This window comes from Hakea prostrata, chromosome 4, assembly GCF_041222555.1.
Source record: "Hakea prostrata isolate BN-2017 chromosome 4, UWA_Hpros_2, whole genome shotgun sequence".
NCBI lineage: Eukaryota > Viridiplantae > Streptophyta > Magnoliopsida > Proteales > Proteaceae > Hakea > Hakea prostrata.
Window position 1 is genome coordinate 53351808 of NC_142603.1, and position 23546 is coordinate 53375353.

Consider the following 23546-nt stretch of genomic DNA (forward strand, 5'->3'; position numbering starts at 1 on the left):
TTTGAAATCTCCATACTCATGTAACCAAAGAGGCCCTTAATCTGAACTTCAAACAAGCCCTTAATCTGAAACTTTGAAATCTTCTGGATTGTATAATTTCACACAATTCATTTGATGAATATTCTTCAGAAACATGGTCACAGAAGTCACAACTGTAAAAAGAAGGTTTGGATTTAATTTTGTGTTTGAAAACATCCCAAAAAGAACTGAACAGAAATGAATGTGCAGGAATTATTTACAGAAAGTTTCATAGTATCTATGTGATCTACTTTCTGCTCGGATTTCAAAGACTGGGTAACTACACCTTCCACTTCTATAATCATATCCTGCAAAACCAACATTTACTGGTCTCAAAAACTGAAAATCCTTTGGTACGTTGCTGATCCGAGTTCTACAGTGAGGGTAACCCTGGTTCGAGTAGTTACGTGGATCAAAGACTGGATATTCATTTTTAGAGGCATGGTTGGTCCTCATACACTTCTCGATCACCTTTGCTTCCTCCTTCATTCTGTCTCGAACTTGTTGAATATTCTGAAAAATCTTGTTGGATCTGATCCTGTTTCTAGTATCTGAACCCTGCAGTTTTACTTCTGAAACGCTTGGGAACTTGGCGGATGAACAGTGAGTGCAGAAGCTTTTACTTCTCTCGAAATCAAAAGCTACTCTTTTTGTTTTATCAGAAAGACAAGCATATGCCTACAAACAAACAAATGTTTGTTTTTAGCTGAGAGGTTGATCAGAAAGTTAAAAACCCATCATTAAAATCTGGAGAAAATCTCACCTGAGAGACAAGCTTAAATGCAATTCCAGCCTTGGGATGGTTGTTCTTATCTGGGTGAAGTTGCAAAGCTGCAAAGAAAAACAAACCTCAACAAAGCTAGCAAAAAAACAAAATTTTAATTATTGCTTTCACTAGTGAGGCCAAAAGTACCAAGTTTTCGGTATTGCTTCTTAATAATTTCTGTATCTGCATCTTCTTTGACCTGTCAAATGGATCAATAAGAAAACATCTTGAGAACAAAACAAAATTTCACATAACGAAGTTGGAATGAGTGGGAAGAAACATACGTGAAGGAGAAGATACCAATCAATTAATGGCGATTTATTTGGGTTCTGGAATCGAAAATGCCTGCAGGAAGTGGAACGTGAAGAGAAAGAGCAGATCTCTAACACAAGTTGTGATTTGAAGTCTAAATCTTCTCCCATTCTTCCCATGCTTAGAAAAATGAGATAGAGAGATGCATTTCAATTCAAAATTCACATTCTTGAATCTCTGTTCTCCAACTTTTTTGGGGTTTAAAAACAAGATCTGAGGAGGTGGAGCGGTTAGGAATGGCATGTTTTGCGGGAGAGAATTTTTCAAAGTGTGATGGAGTGAGTAAAGACTAAAAGACTAAAAAGATGGGATAGGGGAGTTACCGTTAGGTGAATGACTTTAGCTTTCTCTTGTGATTGTGTTTGCTTCAATTTGAATATCATTAAAAAGAAAATTTTGAATCTCATGAAGGACACATTGATGAGTCTCATGATTTTACTCATGATTTTACTCTACCCTGTTAGGTATTAGTTAATACTTGCATCGGATCAAGAATACCTGTGATCCATGAAATGAATCAAATGATGTGAAACTTGATTCCGGTTCGAGTCGGTTTTGGTTTGGTTTTTTGATTTTGGACCGAAACCACCACAACCCGAACATGGACAATAAATTTTGGGTTGGGATCAGGATCGGATTAGATCGATTTTGAAAATTACCAATCCATTATCAAACAGTCTTCAATGCATTTCAAATTAGCTAACGGGTTGGTTTATAATGGTTCGGTCATTTTGATTTGGGTTAACGGACCATTAAAGGTCATACCCATGGTGAGAGATCTCATGATATATCTCGTTTTTTCAAGAAGACGAGACGAGATGGAGGTCGATAACAGAGAGTTGGAGATCTCGCTCGAGAGTGAGATCTTCTACCATGGTCATACCAACCAGTTTAAAACGAGTTTTTTCAACCCCTAACCCATACCTTATCTAATTAGTCTTTGGTTGGTCCAAATCGAGTCTTAATGGACCAATTCAATTCGATCTCAAAATTAACACCCCTGTTCTTTTGGAAAACTTTACAAGAACCCTAAGGATTAGGTTTAGATTTTGGAAAACTTTACATGCAACTTTGGAGGACAATATTAAAGTTCAATGCAAACAACGAAGAAGTAAAGAAGATGATATGATATGGACGCTCAAAAGATAATTTTGAGAGCTTGTGAGTTAAACTTGAAAAGAAACTAACGGTTGCACTTGGTATGGGCCATGAAAATCCTAACATAATTATGGAAGAAGAATACTTATTTGCAGAGATTCGTTCGTTTGCCCGGTCGTGGGCGCGCCGGCGATGACGACCCATTTCGCCGACTTGGGCTGAGTTTCGCCAGGTTTTTATTTGAGTTCTGAGTCTTCTGACTCCAATACTGGGTGGTAAGACAAACAGCTTATGCTTGTCTCCCCATTAATGTAATAACAAACCCTCTTCCGTGTTTTTTTAATAATAAACTCTTTCACCTGCCTTGATTTGGTTTTGTTTTCGTTTTTTCTTTTCTTTTGTCGCGCCGCTGCACTCTTGGTGTTGCGTGTTGTGGTTGCCGGTGCTTTTTGTGGTTGCTGGGTTGTTTGTTTTTTTTCTTTTTTTTTTTCTTTCTTCTTTTTCTCTTTCGTGGCGCCACCTGTGGTATTACTCTTCAGTTTATTTATGTTTCTCTCTTTCTTTCTTCTTCTTCTCCATCTCCTTCAACGATCCGGCAAAAACAGCACTAAATCCGGCAATTTTCGTTTGATTCGCCGGAAAATCGTCGATTTTCCGGCGACATTTCGATTTTCCGGCGACATTTCGATTTTCCGGCAACCATTTATACATCTCGTTTCGCCCCCTGGTTTCGTTTCGCCGATATTTCGGCGAAATTCGCCGAAATTTCTTTCCATGCTTATTTGTATAATAACACTTTCCTTTTTTGGTAAACTTGTATAATAAGACTTCAGCTTAAGAATGCCACTTTTCTTCAACACTGGTTCTCAAGTGTATTTGGTTGTAGTGTCACTTTAATGGGTGTGTAGATGATGATTAATTAATGACCTCATCATAAAATGTTGCTTTGCCTAAAAGAATAATTATTAACCCCTTTAAGGGATTTTAGAGTAGTAGTTTATTTATTTTGTTTAATTCAATTATCAAGTAATGTTGATCTAAGTGATTTTAAAAAGCGATTAAACTCAGATCAACACGATAAAAAATAACGAAAAATCTTGTCATTTGTATGGGTTGATGTTTCTTTTCAACTCTGTCTCTCATTCTTCTAATTCCTTCAAACTGAATAGAATCATTTCTTCGTACAAAGGTATTTACATCTCCTTAAACATGGCTGTACCACCTCAAATACTTTCTCGTTATTAAACTTGTTTAGTAATTTGATTTGAACAAAAAAAATTAAGAAAACGAAATCCACTGGGTAATTCAGTTGCTAAAATAATCAGGCACTGTTCATCTTGATTTTCACCAGGGTATTCCATTTTCTATTGCAGCCTTGATTTATGCTCTGATACTGAAGCTTTGAAGCTATGAAAGATGAAGGATCTATAACATTACTTCAATTAGAAGACAAACTTTCCCCAACTTCAGTTTGAAGATATAGTTTGACCTCACCAATAATCTCTGCAAGAACACAGACCACCTTTAAAATGATGGAATCTATTGGCATCCCTCAGGATGATCTCTCGCCCTGTAATTTTAGCTATCAATTTAATTGCTGAATGACAATCTCCACACACACGCAGGTTCTTCATGACGCGGATTGGCATTCCTTCAGGCACCTTCAATAGCCCAAATGCCACAGCAAGCCTCTCACTGTGATAACCTAAGTTATGCATCTTCTGTTCCTCATCTACATCATGCAACACAAAGCTACCATCTGGACAATACCCAGCTGCCCTAAGTAATAGATTCAACTTCTCCAACATTCCCACTATAGCCAAATGATCAGGATGCTCCACACACTCTCCTCCAGTGAACATATGCACTTTGTTCTCAGCCTCAATCCAGCTACAGCCAGGTGACTTGCTTATGTTCCTCGCCTTCATCACTTTTCTCAGATCCACAACATCTTCCCATCTACCCTTGGAAGCATAAATATTGGACAGCAAAATATAAGGTCCTGCATTCTTGGGCTCAAGCAACAACAGTTTCTTTGCTGCTACCTCAGCCAACTCCAAGTTCTTGTGTGTCCTACATGCACCTAATAAAGCACCCCAAACAACTGAATCAGCTTCGATTGGCATCTTTTCGATCAAATCCATTGCCTCATTTATATGGCCAGCTCGACCAAGTAGATCAACCATGCAAGCATAATGTTCAGCAGTTGGCTCAACAAAATAATTCGATCTCATCAACTCAAAAAGGTCCAACCCTTCCTTGACCCTCCCGCTGTAACTACATGCAGAAAGGACTCCAATAAATGTAATATCATCAGGTGCCATGTCTACAGAACACATTTCATGAAACACCTGTAGAGCTTCCTCTCCCAAGCCATGTTGAGCATAACCAGTGATCATAGAATTCCAAATAACTACATCCTTCAGAGAACACCTATTAAAAACTTGTTTTGCCTTAAGAAGGTCACCACACTTGACATACATTGTGATCAAGGCTGAAGCAATGAATACATCCAAGTCAAACTGTGATTTTACCACCTCAGCATGAATTTGTCTGCCATGCTCAAGAATTGCCAGGCTGGCACACACAGAAAGAATACTGATCAAAGAAGGGTAATTTGGCTTAATTCCTGCATTTTGCATTTGAGCAAATGTATTTAGTGCTTCCAAGTCAAATCCATTTCTTTCATAAGCCTTAATCATTGCACTCCAGGTCCCATCATCTTTTTCCCTCATTCCATCAAATACATAACTTGCCTCAGCAACATTCCCACTCTGGCCAAAGCCAAGGATCATTGCATTGCAAGAAATTACCGACTTCTCTGGCATAGTTTTAAAAATTTCTGCTGCTTCTTCAATCCTTCCAGATTGGATGTAACCAGTAAGCATCGCTGTCCAAGAAACCTCATTCTTTTCTGGCATTACTTTAAAAAGCTTTCTTGCGATATCTACCTGAAGAGTATGCGCATAGCCAGATATCATAGTTGTCCAGGTGATTACATTTCGGCGTGGCATGACGTCAAAGAGCTCACGAGCTTCAGCTAAAAGACCACCTTGGCAATACCCTGAAATCAATCATAGTAGTCCAAGTGACCACATCCTTCATTGGCATTTCATCAAAAAGCTGACGAGCATCATCAATCCTGTGATCTTGAATCAGCCCACCCAACATGACAGTCCAAGAGACAACGTTCTTTTCAGGCATTTGCCAAAAAAGGGATTCAGCCTCTCAGATTACACCTTCCTGCACATACCCTCTAACCATAGAAGTCCAGGAAACAACACTGCGTTCAGGCATTGCATCAAATATTCTACGTGCTTCCTTAGTCATTCGACATTTCACATACCCAGAAATCATACCATTCCATGAAGTCATATTCCTATCAGGCATTCTGTCAAATAGACTCCGGGCTTCTTGCGGTATCTTGTTTTGGAAATATGCAGCAATGACAGAGTTCCAGGAAATAATGCTTTTGTAAGGCATTTCATTGAAAACTCTTCGGGCATTTTCAATGTGGCCAAGTCGTACATGGCGAGAAATCTGATAATTGGCTGAGAGTACCGAATCAGTGCAATAAGGTCGACAGCGGGTTAACAAGAACAACATCTAGAGACCAAAAGCAAGATACCAGATGCAAGACAATGGGCGGTCTTCCAGTGTGGGCTGATTCCAAAGAGGACTTGTAGAATCATAACGACTACTTATTAGAATCAAAACAACTCAAGCTTGAGAGTGCTAATACCCTATTATCCTAACCCAATAAAAATTCAAAACCACAAGCTTAAATTGTTTAGTTCAATACACTGGCAGAGAGGTGGAAGGTGTTCCAACAATGTTGCATTTGGTATGTACATCCTCTACTTTCCATTTAACTAGAAATCCATTAACCAGGCCAAGAAGAAAATTATTTCTAAAACTCCAACTCTCATCCATATGGCACAATCAGCCAGTCAATTTGCCAAGCCTGGATTTTATCGTTGATCCACTGCAGAAAAGCAAATTTTAACAACTCAGAATTCACAAACATTAGTCAAAAACACAAACATAAATTCAGTTTTCATAGTACTCTAGGTTTGATAGCCAATCCTGCATCTCTTAAAAGTAGTAATAAATGACAGGCTAAAGAGATGTGCAGAAAATTAATTAAAAATTGACCAAATTACAAATACAGCCCCTGGGTTTGCAAACTATTATGTATACACCCCCTGCAATTTATTTTATTACAAACATCCGTGTGCCTAACACCATTAGTTTTGAATAAAATACAAATTTGCCCTTACTGAATCTTCTTATAAGTTTAAAAAAGAAAAATTGAACTCCCTGCTGCTCTTCTTCTTTCAATATACTCCTCCACCTTCTCCTCTGTTCTTATTCCCACTACCTCCGATCATTTATGCTGATATTCTTCTCCTCTGTTTTTCTTCGTTCTATTTGTGGATTATAACAGTCATGACAACACTAATGAATGAATACTCCACATTTTACAGCCAAAGAACCCTAACTGAAATTTGATGAATCACTGTATTCATCCAATTCTTTACTGCAAAAACTCACAAGTGCTATTTCGGCTACACTCAACTTCCTCCTACCCCTTATGCCGGACACCTCAACCACCCTATTCTCCACCGAACAATGATGCTCAGTGGATTCCAGAATCACAAGCCACCAATCATATGACATTTTATCCATCAAATCGGCAGTGCAGTAACAACTATAATGGAGAAGACCAGGCTGTTGTTGGAGATGGTAAGACACTCCCTATTACTCACATTAGTTCATCAGGTTTAAATTCTTCAAGAACTCCTTTATTGCTTAATGATGTTCTAGTTGTTCCCCAACTTCTGAAGAACTTGATTTCTATTTCACAACTCACAACTGAGAAATCTTGCTTTGTTGAATTCTTTCCCTGGGTTTTTGTGTTAAGGATTACAGCAACGTCCCACTTCTGGCAATTCCAATTAACTACAAGCTCTACGGTATTCCAGCCAAAGGTGTCTCTCTCCATCGGCTCTTTATGGTTCTAAAGTCCCTCCTGAAATATGGCATCGGCGGCTTGGTTATCCTTGGCCCATGCTATTTCTTGCTACTCCTTATATTAGATGCATTTACCATTGTATCCTCCTGTATACATATACAAATATAATATATCTACGATCAATACAAGAATTTACAATTCTATAATTGGCAACCATATTTTATAGACTTGATAAATTTTTAATTTGGTTGATTGATTTATTTAAATTAAGAGAATTCCCCCCATGAAGGGATCTTCCAAAAATTGACGGGCAAGCCCACCGAGGTAGGATGGAACTTAGCTCGCCTTCAAAGGTGTGTTCGCTTTGGTAAGTGTCGGCACGACTCGCCGTCTCGTAACGGTCATCAGCGAGTCGCCCTGCACCCCCAACAGGACGGATTAGCTCTTTCAACTGATGTCCCTCCTCTCTTATACAAACCCCATAGCCCCCAACGCCGCTCAACTTGTCGATGTGGGATTTATTACTTTCTTATTTCTCATGACTGTATCAGCCCGAGGTTTTAATCTCTCTTTTTTCTCCCTGCGGTGGTTAATATAGGATTTCAGTTCCAGTCCCTTCTTCCTACGGCGACGAACCTGCTGAGAACCTAGAGGAGGAAGAACGCCTAATTTTCGAATTTGGGCTATATATGCATTGTTGAAGCCATTGGTCAGTTAAAATCTATATTTTTCTCTCCCTATCTCGCTCTATTTTCATCTCTTAGGTTGGTTTTGCTTCTCAATTGAATCAGTACTTTCATCTTGTTCTGTTTCAACTGGTCTGTTATTTCTTTTGCTTTGTGATTCTTGTTTTCCAACTAGAAGTAATGGGAGGGATATAAAGTTTTAAAATCCAAGGAGAGGCACATTGGGCATGTATCTTTTTTCCAGGTGATACTGGAATGAAGAAAGAAGTTTCCATAGCAGTGCGCCATCATTTGTAATTTATTTGTTTTCTCACCATCTATCTCTTTTTTTTGGGAAAACTTTATTGAGAAAGCGGGAACAACACCGGGCACCCGCAGCGGAGGGGGAAAGGGCCACGCCTCCCGAACGGCGGGCCCCGCCGGCCCCGAGCATAGAACTTACAATCCCTGGCACCCCCGGTTGTCCGTCCCTCTCGCCTCGGCGTTGGCTCCTCCTTTGGTTTTGGTTCCGCTCGCTCGCACACCATCCTTATCTTTGCTATTCAATTTATTTATATGACAACTCTATATTGCTTAACATGGTATTTATACCATAAGTCATAGCCGATTTAATCCTATGAAATATTCCTTTTAAGTTTTATAGCAATACGCAACCATACAACACTTTGGATGCACTTCTCCCCTTCACCCACCTTATTTTAACCCATGGGGCAACATTGTCCTACCTTTCAAAAAATTGCTCTTCATAGTTCCAGCTTGGCATTACTTCTTTTTCTTTTTTGGATGAAAATAAAAATGCATTAAGAAAAATTAAAAGCAGTTACAGATATTAGCTGTTCTATTACAGTCATCCATCTGATTTTCACCTATAGAAGCATAGTTTTCAAAATATGACTCAAGCATTGGGTTTGAGAATATATGATAGTCCACATGATATTAGCTGTTCTATTACAGTCATCCATCTGATTAGCACCTATAGTAGCATAGTTTTCAAAATATGACTGAAGCATTGGGTTCGGGAATATATGATAGTTTACATTCTTGGTTTTATTGGTTAGATCCATGAGCATGTGTAGTTCCCCTAAAGTCCATGTCTCTCTTGAGGGCCATGGTAATAGTGCTACTACTTGTGCATTATTGGTCTAGATTCCTTGTACTTGTAATTCAGTTCCTATTGCCTTGTTCATTCTTATCTGTAGTCCCTTTAGAGTCGCCTCCAAGATGCTTTTTGTATTTCCTTTGCCAAAATTGACAGACTGTATATGTCCATCTATACATAACCCCGTGCTCCAGCCTGCTCCATCTAACTGGGTTAAGAACCCTTGCACACATTAAAACAATTTTATTAGTTCTTGGTATGATTTTACACCAACTATGACACTGTTCTTGTAGATTAGCATTATTGTAGATTCTAGTTAATTGTGTACAATCATTTTCCTTTTTAAGATTTAACAGTTGGATCTAATGATTTAGGTTTCCTAAAACCTACAGTGGGTTAGGTGGTTTTAAATTAAAAACCCTTCCATTTATTTCTTTCCAGATAAAATAGCAAGTTATAATGAAGACCGACATAAATCAGCGGAAATTTATCCTTTTCTAATTGTGCACTCATATTGTGACACCAGCTTAGCATGGACGTATCCACCCAATTTTTTGTTCGGAGTCCCAGTGGTCCTACCGCGTGTACTCTTTTTCCCCATTCGCAGGAGATGAAGATATACCATGTTGTTTCATCTTCTTTCCTGGACCCATCTGCTGGTTGAATGTTTGTCCATTGATTTAGCTTTGCTCGGCATTACTCTGTTTTTATCTCACTCAATATCTTCCCCAAAAGCATGCACCAAAGAACCTTTACTTGTATGCCTGTGGCTAGGTTATAGTTGTCAAGGCGTTGCCTAGGTGACGCTTGGCGGCATTAGAGGGTCTGAGGCGAGTATCTCGCCTTATGGGCTCTGAGGCGTCGCTACGCCTCGGATGCCTTGGACCCTGAGGCGATTGCCTTAGGGCCTGTTTGGTTACATGAGTCTGGAGATTTCAAATCTATGGAGTTATAATTTATAAAATTAGATGTTTGGTTGTGGAATGAAATCTGTGGATTCATCCTAAAAAACTATTTGATCGATGTGATTTTTGTGAATGTGCAAATGTATAGCTTTTTTGAAATCTCTAAATTTCACCCATTACCCATAAATCTAGAGATTCACGTTTTTAGTGTAAAAAGGTGAATCTCTAGATTTCATGAATCTAGAGATTTTTACAACCAAACGGGTATAATTTTCAGATTCATGAGTCCAGAGATTTGAAATCTCTGGATTCATGTAATCAAAAAGGCCTTTATGGGATTTTAAAAACTACAATTTTTTATTCCAAATCAAAGGTTAAAAAATAAAATAAAAATTAGACTCCAATTAGAAATAATCTAATGGCTGAATGCTTTTATATATATATGTTACATGGGATCATTGTAACATTAACTCATTAACCCAAAAAAAAACACAAAAACAAAAGGGAAAAATCGAGAATTTGGCGAGTGAAAACCCGAAATCCCTAATTCCCTACTAAACGTCTATCTTCTTCCACTCTGCCTCTCCCTCTGCTACTCTCTTCCAGACGATCGACGACGACCACCAGTGATACCGGCGACAACCAGAGTCATCACCGGTGACAGCAGTACAACTGTTTTTACTTCTGCGACTGCTAGCGACACCTGCTACTCTGTTATTTCTGCTTCTTTTTTTTCGTCATACAAAAACCACCTTAGTTGCAGCGGCAGCAAGCCAGAAACCTCCAGCGGCAGCGGAAGACTGTAAGAGCAAGAATTTTTTCCTCTGTATACTTCTCGCTTTCGGTCGCTCTCGAGTTGGCAGCACTGTATCAGACAGCTAAAGTTTGTAACTTCTCGACTCGCCTTCTTTTCCTATTTCTATCTTTGATGAAATCGTAGGATTTTTCCTTTGTATACATTCATTTGGCCTATCAAGATGATTGCATTAAAATTGATGTTTGTGTTTACCGTTTAATTGCTGGTTATTGGCTTGTGTGCTTTTGATCACTCTGTCGTTCTTATTAATTAAGTAGGATTGATCACCATTGCTACTAGTAGGTCCCTGCAAACAGCCACAGAAAACCTGCAGTATTTTGGTTTAGACTTGGATCAGTTAGTTGTCTTGATTGATTGGTTTTCCATACTTGACGTTATACTGGAATTCTAGCGGAAGAATAAATTCAAGAGCCAGAATGGGCTTTTTCTCAAGTTAGGGAGCTTTTGCTCTTCTGATTGGGTGATTGGGAAATTAGAAATCAAGACAGAACATCTGGATTGATGCAGGGATTTTAGAGTTCAGAATATAAAATCAAGAATGACCAAAATTATTGATTATGAAGTAAACAGTAACGAGATTCAGAAGAAGAATGACTTAGTTTGGGAATCAGAATTTCAGGAACTTTAGTTGCAATGGGAAAATAGGAAACTTGATACTTAGAGTTTTGATAATTAATGGAATTAGTGTATCAGATGTACATTAAAAATAAAAATTTCACTTAAAACACCTCAACCGCCTCAAAAGCGCCTTGGAGGGCGCCTCGTCGACTCTTCACCTCAACTAGCTAAAACCGCCTCGCATCACCTCGTTGCGTGACAACTAGGATCCAATATAAGTGTAAACATATAAGGGCTTAATAATGATTGTGCTTTATATACTATAGCATACTTCAGACTGTAGATGAAAATAATGGTATCTTACAAATTTATGGCTGGAAACAAGATGTTTATGTAAGAATACTTCTAAAGTGATTGGTCCAAATGACACCAAGGTTGAACATAAAATGTGCCCAGATTCCCAAGATTTGAGAAAATGGATTTTCTTTGTTATGTAGGTGATGTGCTCTCTTGCATCAATGCATGATAATGAACATGTTTCATGAGCTGTATTGGTGATTTAGTCATTGCCTGGTTTTGATGCATTATTGTAAAGTCATTATGCTGTTTATCCAAGTTTTGCTGCCAATTGGCCCCTAGCTAGATTATTTGTTGATCATGTGCATTATGATTTTCTCACTACTACTTAGGGTGTCAGTTCAGAGTTCACGTAGAGAGGAGAAGATGCGGACATGTCTTAACAACTTGGAAGAGTCTTTGGATGTGGACCAGAGGCTTTTCCATCATATAGAAGAAGGCTGTCAAGATTCATGGAGGTAAAACACTTGGTCGTTCATAGTTTCATCTTACGAAGACTTGTGTTTTTTGGTGTTAACGATTAACTTATTTTATCAAGGGATTAAATAAGATGATCATGAATCTTTTATATTTACATTGTATTGGCACCTAAACATCATTGACTTCCCTTTGAAGTAACAATCCCTGTAAAGTTGGTATGCGTATACTTTAGATTTGTGGGTCCTTCCATGTTTGGAAGGTTTTAGATGCATATGCAACATGGATTCAAGAAGAGATGGCTGATTCTATTTCAGCGGCTCCAAGCATATTCTCAGCCAAGCAGACTTCCTTTTTCAAAATAAAAAAGTATTGTTTTCTGGGTTTGTTTACAGTTCCAAAGATTATGATAGCAATGCAACCATCTTGCCGGAAAAGAAAACGAAGAAAAAGAAAGGGGCAAGTCAGGTAAAGACTCTAGCTAACTAGAGTAATCTTGTAAATTTGTAATGCTATAGTACAGTATCTGTTACTTTATATTCCTCACCATGATTGAATCTCCTTGTATTGTTTGCAAGATTGTAAACTTAAATGTGAAGAAAAATTCAACATTGAGCAAATCTCAGAAAAGAAAGCTGAAGAAGTTGGAGGTATGGATCCCTGAACTTGTTCTATTGGGCAACCAAGCCCATTAGATCTTGGAATGAATTATTTCCTCTATGTGCAGGAGGAGAAAGAGAAAGCGGCCTTGTTCTCTACCAGCATGAGAATCTTGGAGTAGGAAAATTTTGTTCAATTTCTTTCTAAAAATATCATTTGTTGGATTTGAATGCTTTTTTTGAAGAGATAGTACTGAATGTATGGTTAATAATGGTGAAGAATTTCATTTTCAGGAAGTACAAGATCCAAGAGAATGCATATTCACTTCTGCAATCTTCAGGGAATATTGGTCAGGTTTGCACCATTAAGTAACATTTAGACATCCAGGATTTCCCATGTCTGGTTCTGATTGCTTTCCAGCATGTCTTCAAAATAAGTGTCTGCCCTCTTGCAGTTTGTTTATGGTTAAAATTTGGGAGTTGGCCTCAACATCTTACCAAGTCTGAAGTTTTAGAATGTGATGATACTTCTATGTGTCATTATCAAGATTTGGATTTTTAGGACTGCCAAGATGCTTCTTGGACATAGATGGGGGAGTCTGCCCTATGTATGGCACATATGATTTAACTTGTGTGACATTTGATGTGTCCAGTTCACACTATTACCAAGATATCCTTTTTTTATTTTGGTTGGTAAATATTACCCAGATATCCCACTATCAGAATTGCCACATCACCCCCTACTTGATAGACAAAGTGGTGAACTTTAAGGCTTGTTCAATGTCATGTTGGAAACATAAATCCTTTGTTCATACTAAGTGGGGATTTGAATCTCGTTTTATTATATGATTTAACTTGTGTGGCGTTTGATAAGTTCACACTATTACTTAGATATCCTCTTTTTTTTTTTTTTTTTTTGGGTTGGTAAATATTACCAAGATATCCCACTATCAGAATTGCCACATCACCCCCCCCCCTACTTGATAGATAAAGTGGTGATTTTTAAGGCTCTTTCATGTTGGAAACGTAAATTCTTTGTTCATTCTAAGTGGGGATTTGAATCTCATTTTATTCAATGAAAATGTATAGGTTGAAACTATGAAGCAGAAACGTAGAAGGGCTGTAGAGTTTTCTAAGGCGGGGTTAGAAGTTGCCCAGGATGACCGACCCTCAAAGAAAAGGAGTGATGTCAAAGCTTTCTGCCAAAGCAAATCTGATTTTGATGAAAGCCACCGAACTTGCGAGGTTAGGGAGGATGAATTGCAGTCTCCAGTGATGCCAGACAGAGAAGGTCATGATGGTATTTGTGCGTCTATGAATGCTTTTCAAGATCCAACTTGTGGCAACTTGATAGGTACGGAGTCTTTATCTGATTCTGCAATACTTCCAAGAGGATTGACTGATGGGGATGATGGCAGAGACATTCAGGGTGATGGAAAGAACTCTTTGCTACCACCATGCAATCATGATGAGATAAAAGGCACCAAAGCAATGGTACCTATAATGTTGAACTAACTTTTAGTGATTAAATGTTGCTTTTATATATGGGACTTGATGCTTGTGATACCTAGCAGTTAGTGAAGGATGTGAACTGGGTTGTTTCATGTGAACCAGGATGGAGAGAGGAATGGTACAAAATCAGATTCACATGGTTCTAGTGTTCTTGTGGCTTCTGCTACCCAGAGACCTATTAGCACTCCAACTGTAGTGCATGTTTCAAGACCGGATGAAGTTGAAAGCAAAAGAAAGGATCTTCCAATAGTGATGATGGAGCAGGAGATAATGGAGGCTATAAATGAAAACTCTGCACTTATCATTTGTGGAGAAACCGGGTGTGGTAAAACTACTCAAGTTCCTCAGGTGCGCTTGGATTGGATGCTTTTCATAATTTACTTACTGGATTTGTTAACTAAATTTATTCCTTAGCTTTAATTGTGCCTCTAACCTCTATTTCCTCATTTATACTCTGCAGTTTCTTTACGAAGCTGGCTTTGGTTTGAACAAGTCTGGCTCAAGAAATGGAATAATTGGAGTTACCCAACCACGCCGTGTTGCAGTCCTTTCCACGGCCAAGCGAGTGGCATTTGAACTAGGTCTCCGTATGGGTAAAGAGGTGGGGTTTCAAGTTAGACATGACAAGAAGATTGGGGAGCATTGCTCCATCAAGTTCATGACAGATGGAATTTTACTTCGAGAAGTGCAGGTTCTTGACTATTACTTGTTCATTTGACTTTCATTTTGAGAATTTCTGCATCATTTCATTTTTCCTTCTTTATCTGGAATTTGTGTGTGTGTGTGCAGATAGATGGATAGAAAGAAAAGTAAGCTTCTTATCAAAGAGGAATTACATAATAGGCAGTCTCCGAGAACCACTCAATCCAAGAAGGGCATTCCTTTATAACCATTATTCCGAATGGGTAAAAGCAACCCAATTACACCCTGTAAAACACATAAGACTCTTCATCCTTCTGGATCAAATCTAGCAACTCTGTAGGAAGCTCCCAGGTGGCCACACCAGCTGTGCACTATTTACTTGAACTGCCTACATTCTCCCCCATATATATAAATACAAATTTAACCTAATCTTGCTTTTGGAAGTGGAAGAGATGATCTTGTTCCTCTTCCATGTATTTTTTTCTGCTAGATTATTTTACTTGCTCCTCGAATTTATGTGGGGGTCATAGGATTCGTTAAAGTGGGTTTTGGAATGATGAAGCCATGGTTGTGGGGGTTTGCAACAATTCTTGGGGGGGGGGGATTTCAGGTGGAAGATCCACGTTGGGAAGTTTCTGTTTCTCAGGCATCTGTTTCTTATATCATCACACTCAATTTTTAGGACAACTTTTGGGCCTGCTTGATTTTGATCATCGTGTTTTCAGTATTTAGACAGGGAACAAGTGCCACTTATGTAGAAACAAATGTGCTTGGTAAGAATAAATTGTGAGTTCATTTGCGTGAAAAGGTCATTGTTTTGGATATGCTTTTCTTGTTGAAGTGGGAGAATCAAATATAACAATGATGCAACAAAGAATAATGGGATGGAGTTAATTGAAAATTTGTTGTCCTTGCTTGTTACTGTTGGGCATCAGCATCTTAATGGATATGCATATGTCATGAGATGTGAGGTTCAAAACTTCCTGAGAGCTTCATTGGTAACTCATATGATTGTATTCTGGGATTTCTTCTTGTAACAGTTCTTGTGGTGTTACACTTTGTAATCTGTAAAAATGGTGGATTCTGGATAATGATTTTCTGAAATAGCTAGTTTGATGGTGTCAATTGTATAGTTAGATAGAGATTGATGTTGGTGATTGCAGAAAATAAAGTCCAATAAAAGAGATCTTAGCGACTCTTCAGGATGTCTCCCGGGATGGTATTTCATGTGTTGAGTTCCATGGAAGTCATCATTCTCATCACAATGTCTGGGTCAATAGAAAAGAAGTTATCTTGTTATTCTTATCCCTCTTTGCTGTGTGTGTTCTTTTTCTTCTTTTTTTCTTTTTTTTTTTTTTTTTTTTGGGGGGGGGGGGCAGCGGTGGTTTACCACGCGCACACATGGGGGTGTGTGTATGGGTTGATCTGCTTGATTGAGTGGCTTCTGCTTCTCTTTTTTTTATTTTTGTCCCTTTTCTTTTTTCCTGGTGGAAAATGGAAATGCAATGGGTGCAATTGTGTTGAGTACTGGAATATTGTGAATATTCATCTGTATGTGCATACCCTAGAATTTCTGATCTTACCAAAACATCTGTAGTGTTCTTTAGATTGACCTATGTTGTATGCTTTAATGTTTTTGATCATATGTAATTATTGGTCCATTGATCTTGTTCATCTCTGGGGATTCTCTTGTGATTGTGTATGGTGTTTCTTGTATTGAACTCTCATTTTGGTTTATGAGATGACCATCTATTGTGAATGGTTATTCTTCTCTGTTGATGATTGATGAACTGGCATGTATCTAATGTTGCCCTCTGACAACATCATATCAATGGATTCTTCTGCTGCAGGGTGATTTCCTACTTAGGAAGTATTCTGTTATTGTGCTGGATGAGGCTCATGAGAGAAGCTTGAATACTGATATACTTATTGGAATGCTTACCCGTATCATACAAATCCGCCAGGTGAGATATTAAAACCATTACTATTGTCAGGTGCAGTGTTAAAGTTTATCTGTTTATGTGCAGTTTGGCTTGTTAATTGTGTTTCTTAAAAGTTTATGCTTCCATGACAGAGGTTGTATGAAGAGCAGCAAGAGAAGGTTCTTTCAGGAGTGAAAATAAGTCCTGAGAATTTAGTTTCTCAGTTAAAACTTGTACTTATGAGTGCAACCTTGCGAGTTGAGGACTTTGTTTCAGGAAGGAGGCTATTTAGTGAAAACCCACCCGTTATAGAAGTTCCAACTAGACAATTTCCTGTTACCATTCACTTCTCAAAAAGGACTGAGATTGTTGACTACATAGGTCAGGCTTACAAAAAGGTCTTATCCATTCACAAACGGCTTCCACCTGGTGGAATACTTGTTTTTGTCACTGGGCAAAGAGAAGTTGAATATTTGTGCCGCAAACTATGTAAAACTTCAAGGGAGCTGACTGAGAAATCCTCCAAGCAGGAGAGTGAGGCCACTGCTGTCTTGGAAGTTGATACCATTGATCAGGAAGTTGACGTGAAGGATATTAATGAAGCATTTGAGGTGCATGGGTCATCAGACCACCAGCAAACTGACAGATTTAGTTCATATGATGAGGATCACGATGTTCATGATGAAGAATTCGATGACTCTGATGATTCGGGAACAGATAGTGAGTTGGAAGTTGATAGTGATTTTGAGGGTTCACTAAAATATGAAAATCATGTGAAAGATGATAAGCATTTTGATGTTCTTGGAGAACATGGAAGCCTAACCTCATTGAAGGCTGCTTTTGCAGCTTTGGCTGGCAATAATGCACCTAAATCAAATTCTGAGGGGAAACTGGATTCTCCCGTCACACCTGGTTCAGAAGGAAGTTTGAACCAATCTACATTGATTTCTATGAAAAAATGTGACATGGCAGCTGGTACTTGTGCTGGTGCAATGTGTGTACGGCCTCTTTATGCCATGCTACCTGCAGCAGTACAGCTTCAGGTATTTGAAAAGGTTCCTGAAGGAGAGCGGCTTGTAGTGGTAGCTACCAATGTGGCTGAAACATCCTTAACTATTCCAGGCATAAAGTACGTGGTTGATACCGGAAGAGAGAAGGTCAAGACTTACAATTCCTCTAATGGTATGGAAACATATGAGATACACTGGATAAGCAAGGCATCTGCTGCCCAACGTGCAGGAAGAGCCGGCAGAACTGGGCCTGGCCATTGTTACCGCCTTTATTCTTCTGCAGTTTTTGCAAACATATTTTCTGACTTTTCCATCCCAGAAATATCCAAAATACCTGTTGATGGTGTTGTCCTTCTCATGAAATCAATGGGCATTGATAAGGTGAGTTTAGTTTGTATTTTTAGAGTTGGCATTTCTTTGCAGTGGTGTATTGCAATAGCTTCATATATTATACATCTTGGGTGGGAATATGATGAAGATTCTAAACATCCATGCAAAACCCATGGGATTTTGGGTGTATGTCACCAAAATTAAATTGATTCAACCAGATGGTCAGAATAATGCATCAGCAAGGGATTTAAGCTGATAAAGTTCCCCCTTTTTTGGGTTTTTTTTGGGGCCGGGGGGGGGGGGAATCTTGGTAATACCTGTCACATCTATTTCCGTGGGTGCACCATGGTTCTTGTCTGGTCAATATGGCAGTAATATATGTGGTTGGCAATCCCTACCATTTCTACTGTAGCATAGTTCTATGATTCTTGAATAATTATTTGTTTCTCTCTTTTTTTTTTTCAATCACAATATCTAGTAATATTCATCCTTATTTATATTGGCTTATCCTTCATCCTTTGCTTTCATGTTGTATTCTCCAGGTTGCAAATTTCCCATTTCCAACTCCTCCAGATGCATCTACCTTGGCAGAAGCTGAGCGATGCTTAATGGCTCTTGAAGCACTTGATGGTCAAGGAAAGCTTACACCCCTTGGAAGGGCCATGGCGAAGTATCCAATGAGTCCACGACATTCTCGGATGCTTCTCACAGTTATTCAGATTATGAAGAAAGTCCAGAGTCATCCAAGGGCAAATCTTGTTTTTGCTTACACAGTTGCTGCAGCCGCAGCTTTGAGCTTATCTAGTCCTTTTATTATGCAGTTTGAGGGAAGCCACAATAATTCTGCTGACTTGGATAGGGATGAGAAAACTGATACTGTTAATAAGCCAAAGATTCTGGACAAAGAAGAAAAACTCAGGCAGAAGAAACTGAAAGAAATGGCTAAATTGGCCCGTGTAAAATTCTGCAACCCTAGTAGTGATGCTCTGACAATAGCTTATGCTTTACAATTATTTGAATGTGCAGCAAACCCAACAGAGTTCTGTAAATCTAACGCATTACACCTCAAAACCATGGAGGAGATGTCCAAGCTAAGAAAGCAGCTAATTCAATTGGTATTTCATCAAAGTTCTATTGGTGTACATGAAGATTTCTTGTGGACTCATGGGACTGTTGAGGATGTGGAACAGGCTTGGGGGATTTCCTCCAACAGGCATCCACTGTTACTAAATGAGGAGGACCTCTTAGGACAAGCAATCTGTGCTGGCTGGGCAGATAGGATTGCCAAGCGCATCAGGGTAGTTTCAGTATCATCAGATGGAGACAGAAAAGCCAATGCTGGTCGATATCAAGCTTGCATGGTTAAAGAAACTGTGTTCCTCCATCGCTGGTCATCTGTTGCTCGAACTGCCCCTGAATTTCTGGTCTATACTGAACTTTTAAACACAAAACGGCCTTATATGCATGGAGTGACAAGTGTGAAACCAGATTGGCTTGTTAAGTATGCTGCATCTCTTTGTAGTTTCTCAGCTCCACTTTCAGATCCTAGACCATTTTATGAACCCTCAAGTGACCAAGTGTTTTGGTGGGTGAGTCCAACCTTTGGTCCCCATTTATGGCAGCTACCATTGCACAGCTTGCCAGTCAGTAATGGTGTGCATAGAGTGTCCATATTTGCTTATGCTTTACTTGAAGGTCAAGTACTGCCTTGCTTAAGATCTGCACAAAAGTTCATGGCAGCCCCTGCAGTTACCATGTTGAAGCCCGAGGCAGCAGGTCAAAGACGGGTGGGGAACCTTATAAATGAACTAATGACTGGTTCAAGATCAATTGATAGCCGTGCCATGTTGAGAAAGGTCTGGAATGAGAATCCCCGGAGGTTGCATTCGGAGATTCGGGACTGGTTTCAGGAGAAGTTCCATGATCAATTTGAAAAACTTTGGGCACAAATGCTTCGTGAGGTTCTTTTGGAGCCTCAAGAGCTTTTTTCCAGGAGAGTGAAGAAAGAAAAGAGGATAAAGTAGTTATTCAGAGGACTTTGAAGTGTTAAGAATAGAATCATACTGAACCTTGACCACGGGAGCCAATGGGGACATGTTCAGCCTGTTGCAATTCCAAGGTAAGAACTTAGTGAATTAAACTTGACTTGCTTTTAACTTTGCAATACTAACTGTGCTTTTGCAATGTTAGCTACTTTCATCTTGGCTGAACCATGAGGCTTACATTACGCATGTTGATAACTTTCTCAAGGCCTTGGATTGAACCGTGCATTCAAGCCTCTTACCCCTAACTTATCTAACATTTGGTAGAGAGTATGGAAACTAATTTACAGCAAAGCGCTTTAGTATTTATATAGTGAATAGTGTTGGCTGGATAGTAATGATGGATGTTGTCAAGGATTTCATCCTTTCATATGCTTAATGAAGGTTATATTTATTTTATTGCAAACTATAAGCCGCTGCTGGCTGGATTGACTTTGTACCATTCATTCTATTATGGAATGAGGAGTTTTTGTTGTATTGTGTGGCTGTGTCCAAAATTACCTCAGTAAGAGTTCAATTTCTTTTCTTTTCTTTTCTTTTTCCCGTTTTTATTTCTATGAGCACAGAGTGCATGGTGTTTCAGAAGAGTTGAATTTCTTTTCTTCTTTTTTTCCCTTTTTTTTTGGGAAATCCCCTGTTTTTATTTCTATGAGCACACAGTGCATGGTATTTGTAGTCTGTATTCTGGTCTTGAACATTGTCGTTTGGGATTTTCTGTTCAAAAGAATCGAGGTTTCACATAAAACATGACTCCTTGGTTACAATGGAGTAACATTACCATTGCACTAAGGTACAATTTTAAAAGCAGTTTGTTTTAGATGGGTGAATTTACCTGACTTTGATTCTCTATTGATGTCTGTTCAGAGGAGGCTGAGAGGATAACACAGTGCCAAGTGCGGACATTGTGTTTAAATGATGAAGCGGGGATGCACAGGGTCTGGCTGCAAGATGAAGAAACACAATGTCTGGCAATGTCCAGAGCCTTGGAGACTACTGTGTAAAGGACTACAGGAGCAGAGAAATATAACCAGCAGGGACCAATTTGTTGTACTGGCAACAGATGGGGTATGTCTTGGCAATATTTGCACTGCTAGCTGTGAAATTACCTCACTGCCCTCCCTGTCTCTGTGGGTCTCTCTACCTACTTATCTTTTGGATGTTACCTACTGTTATGAGTATTGCAACAGTAGTAGAGAATCTTCATTTTTTAATATTTACATTATGAGTGACAAGTTCTGCACCTTCTGGCTGATTTAGAACCAGGATTGCTAAATGTGTTCTATCAGTATAAAGGCTATAAGCTATGGAAATCTCTACTATGTGAACATGATTGAATATGTAATTTTTGATGAAATATTCTTCTCTTGATTTTGGGTGTTACAGAGGTATCAGTTGGAGTTTTCCTGTAATTATTGTTTAATTTGAGGGAAGTGTTTTATTTTATATGGGAGATATGTGCAAGGGAGCCCTATTCCCTGTTATTGGTCCAACGAGGATGATAGGGCCTTGTGCATATTAGCTTCCAAACACCCTAACAAGAAGGGAAATATGAGTCCTGATGAGATTTAGAATGGCCTCTTTTCAATATATATATATCGAAAAGATTATTTCCATCTGAGTTTCAAAGGCTTTTCAGAGGTGTGTCATCCCCCTTGACATGGTGTACAATTTCCTTATTCCATGGTGGCTTCCAAAGGGGATTGCAACAACTAGAATTAAATGGTAGACATTCTAGGGGTTATTTGGACTAATGTAAATTTTCAATTCCTTGTCTGAGTTCCTACTATAGTGTTTTTCAGGATTTGTGACCCTTTCTGCTTTTTGAACTTAGATTTTTCTTCTTTTCGGTTTAAGTGAGCTTTTGAATCCCTTTTGTATACGTAGGGATGGATTACAATTGAAAAAAACAAATTATTTATGGCTAAAGTATGGTTGAACGGAGTGTATATCTAAATGTTCACCGTCTAGTTGAATTAAATTCAAATTGTCCAATAAAATTCATATTTTTTATCCTATTATTATTTGGATCCTGAATGTAAATGAAAAAGTTCTCACTGAATTCGATGGAAAGATAATAGAGAAAAAAGAAAGAAACGTTACTCTAACTAACCCAGAAAAAATGAGAGGAAAAATAAGAATTTTATTGGACGATTTAGATTTAGATTTAGTCAATCGAGATGGTAAAAATATAACCATTCAGCTACCGCCTTCCCATTATATATACCGTAATTTTTTACCGTTAGATCGGTTGACTAAGTCTAAATCGTTCAATAAAATTCGTATTTATCCTCCCATTATTTATGGGTTAGTTAAAATAACCTTCAGTTAACTTCTCAAAAAGGAAAGAAGAAAACAATGGTTTCTTCCTCTGATCTCTTTCCATCTACTTCACTATTGAAAACTCTTTCATTCAAAGTTTGGACCCTAAATTTTTTATATTCTCTGAAATCTAATAACTCTTTTCTTGAGATTTTGAGATTTTAATTTCATAGAGAAGGATACAAACAAGAAATTTCCACATATTTATGTTCTCCACAAAATCCAACTTTTTTCTTTTTTAAATCTTCAAAAATTCAGTTGTGTTGAGCCTATACCAATGAAAATTCAATGATAGGTTAAACTTAACTAACCCATAAATAATGAGAGAAAAAAATACAAATTTTATTTAAAGATTTAAATTTAGTTTAACAAATCTTAATTTAACAAATCTGAAAATGAATATTTAGAATCATTTAATTAACCAATTCACCCAGTTCAGCTAAACTTTAGCCTTCAAAATTTATTTTTAAAACAAGAGTATTTATTTAATTTTATTAAATAAGGTTATAGAAAATGATTTCAACTTCTGCCCCCATGTAAGGTCAATTATAACAAATTAACAATAACAAAGAGATGATCCACATTCTAAGAAGTCTATGCTCTCCCAATGACTTTGTAATCACGAATTATGTAAGACCCACAAGTAAAAAATAATTAAACATTATAAAAAAACCATCACCGCAAAAATCCAATAACGGTCAAAAGGATTAAGATGATGGATTTTTTTAAGTGTCTTTATTATTTTTTACTTGTAGACCCCACATAATTTGTGATTGTAAAGTCATTGGAAAGTAATATATTTGAATCTGAATCCTCACCCTCACCCTGGGATAGCACAAAGTGCTCCCCAAAGTGCTCCCCAACGCGACCCCAACCACACAAAACAGTGGGGCCCATGGATAAAAAAAATTATTTCTAAAAAGTATTTTCACCGTGGGCGCCACTGTTTTTTGTGGTCAAAAACCCATTGGGGAGCACAAACGTATATATCTATGCTCAACTTCAGCAGGAGAGATGATCCACACTTTTACTTTAATCCTGTGGTCAATAGCCGCCCCCTATAATTTATGGTCAATAACCGCAAGTTGGGAAGATGAATCGACCCACTTTTCTATAGGGTTTAGGTTTTAAAAAAAAAAAATTAGAAGAAAGAACCTGAAGA

General features: G+C 38.3%; 2 protein-coding genes and 1 pseudogene across 7 annotated transcripts; 1 reads left to right on the forward strand and 2 right to left on the reverse strand.

Moving 5' to 3' along the window:
• Positions 1-144: 144 nt before the first annotated feature.
• On the reverse strand, positions 145-1341 carry LOC149019599 (uncharacterized). Its single transcript, XM_089151066.1, has 4 exons — positions 1069-1341; positions 932-983; positions 782-849; positions 145-696 (listed from the first exon to the last, which is right to left on the reverse strand). Exons 1-4 carry the CDS (start codon positions 1213-1215, stop codon positions 232-234), a joined length of 732 nt encoding a protein of 243 aa, XP_089007192.1. The 5' UTR covers positions 1216-1341; the 3' UTR covers positions 145-231.
• A 2124-nt stretch (positions 1342-3465) lies between these two features.
• Positions 3466-6248, reverse strand: LOC149019600 (pentatricopeptide repeat-containing protein At1g56690, mitochondrial pseudogene; annotated as a pseudogene).
• Positions 6249-10346: 4098 nt separating this feature from the next.
• Positions 10347-21868, forward strand: FAS4 (RNA helicase family protein). 6 transcript variants are annotated; one of them, XM_089153575.1, is made up of 13 exons: positions 10347-10742; positions 11924-12049; positions 12404-12476; positions 12587-12658; positions 12736-12785; positions 12902-12962; positions 13697-14101; positions 14222-14467; positions 14580-14810; positions 16612-16725; positions 16836-18074; positions 18566-20142; positions 20930-21868. In XM_089153575.1, exons 2-12 carry the CDS (start codon positions 11958-11960, stop codon positions 20045-20047), a joined length of 4065 nt encoding a protein of 1354 aa, XP_089009701.1. In that variant the 5' UTR covers positions 10347-10742; positions 11924-11957; the 3' UTR covers positions 20048-20142; positions 20930-21868. The 6 variants fall into 6 exon arrangements, with proteins under 6 accessions (XP_089009701.1, XP_089009702.1, XP_089009703.1 ...); XM_089153576.1 differs by having other exon boundaries at positions 11932-12049; XM_089153577.1 differs by having other exon boundaries at positions 11937-12049.
• Positions 21869-23546: the final 1678 nt, after the last annotated feature.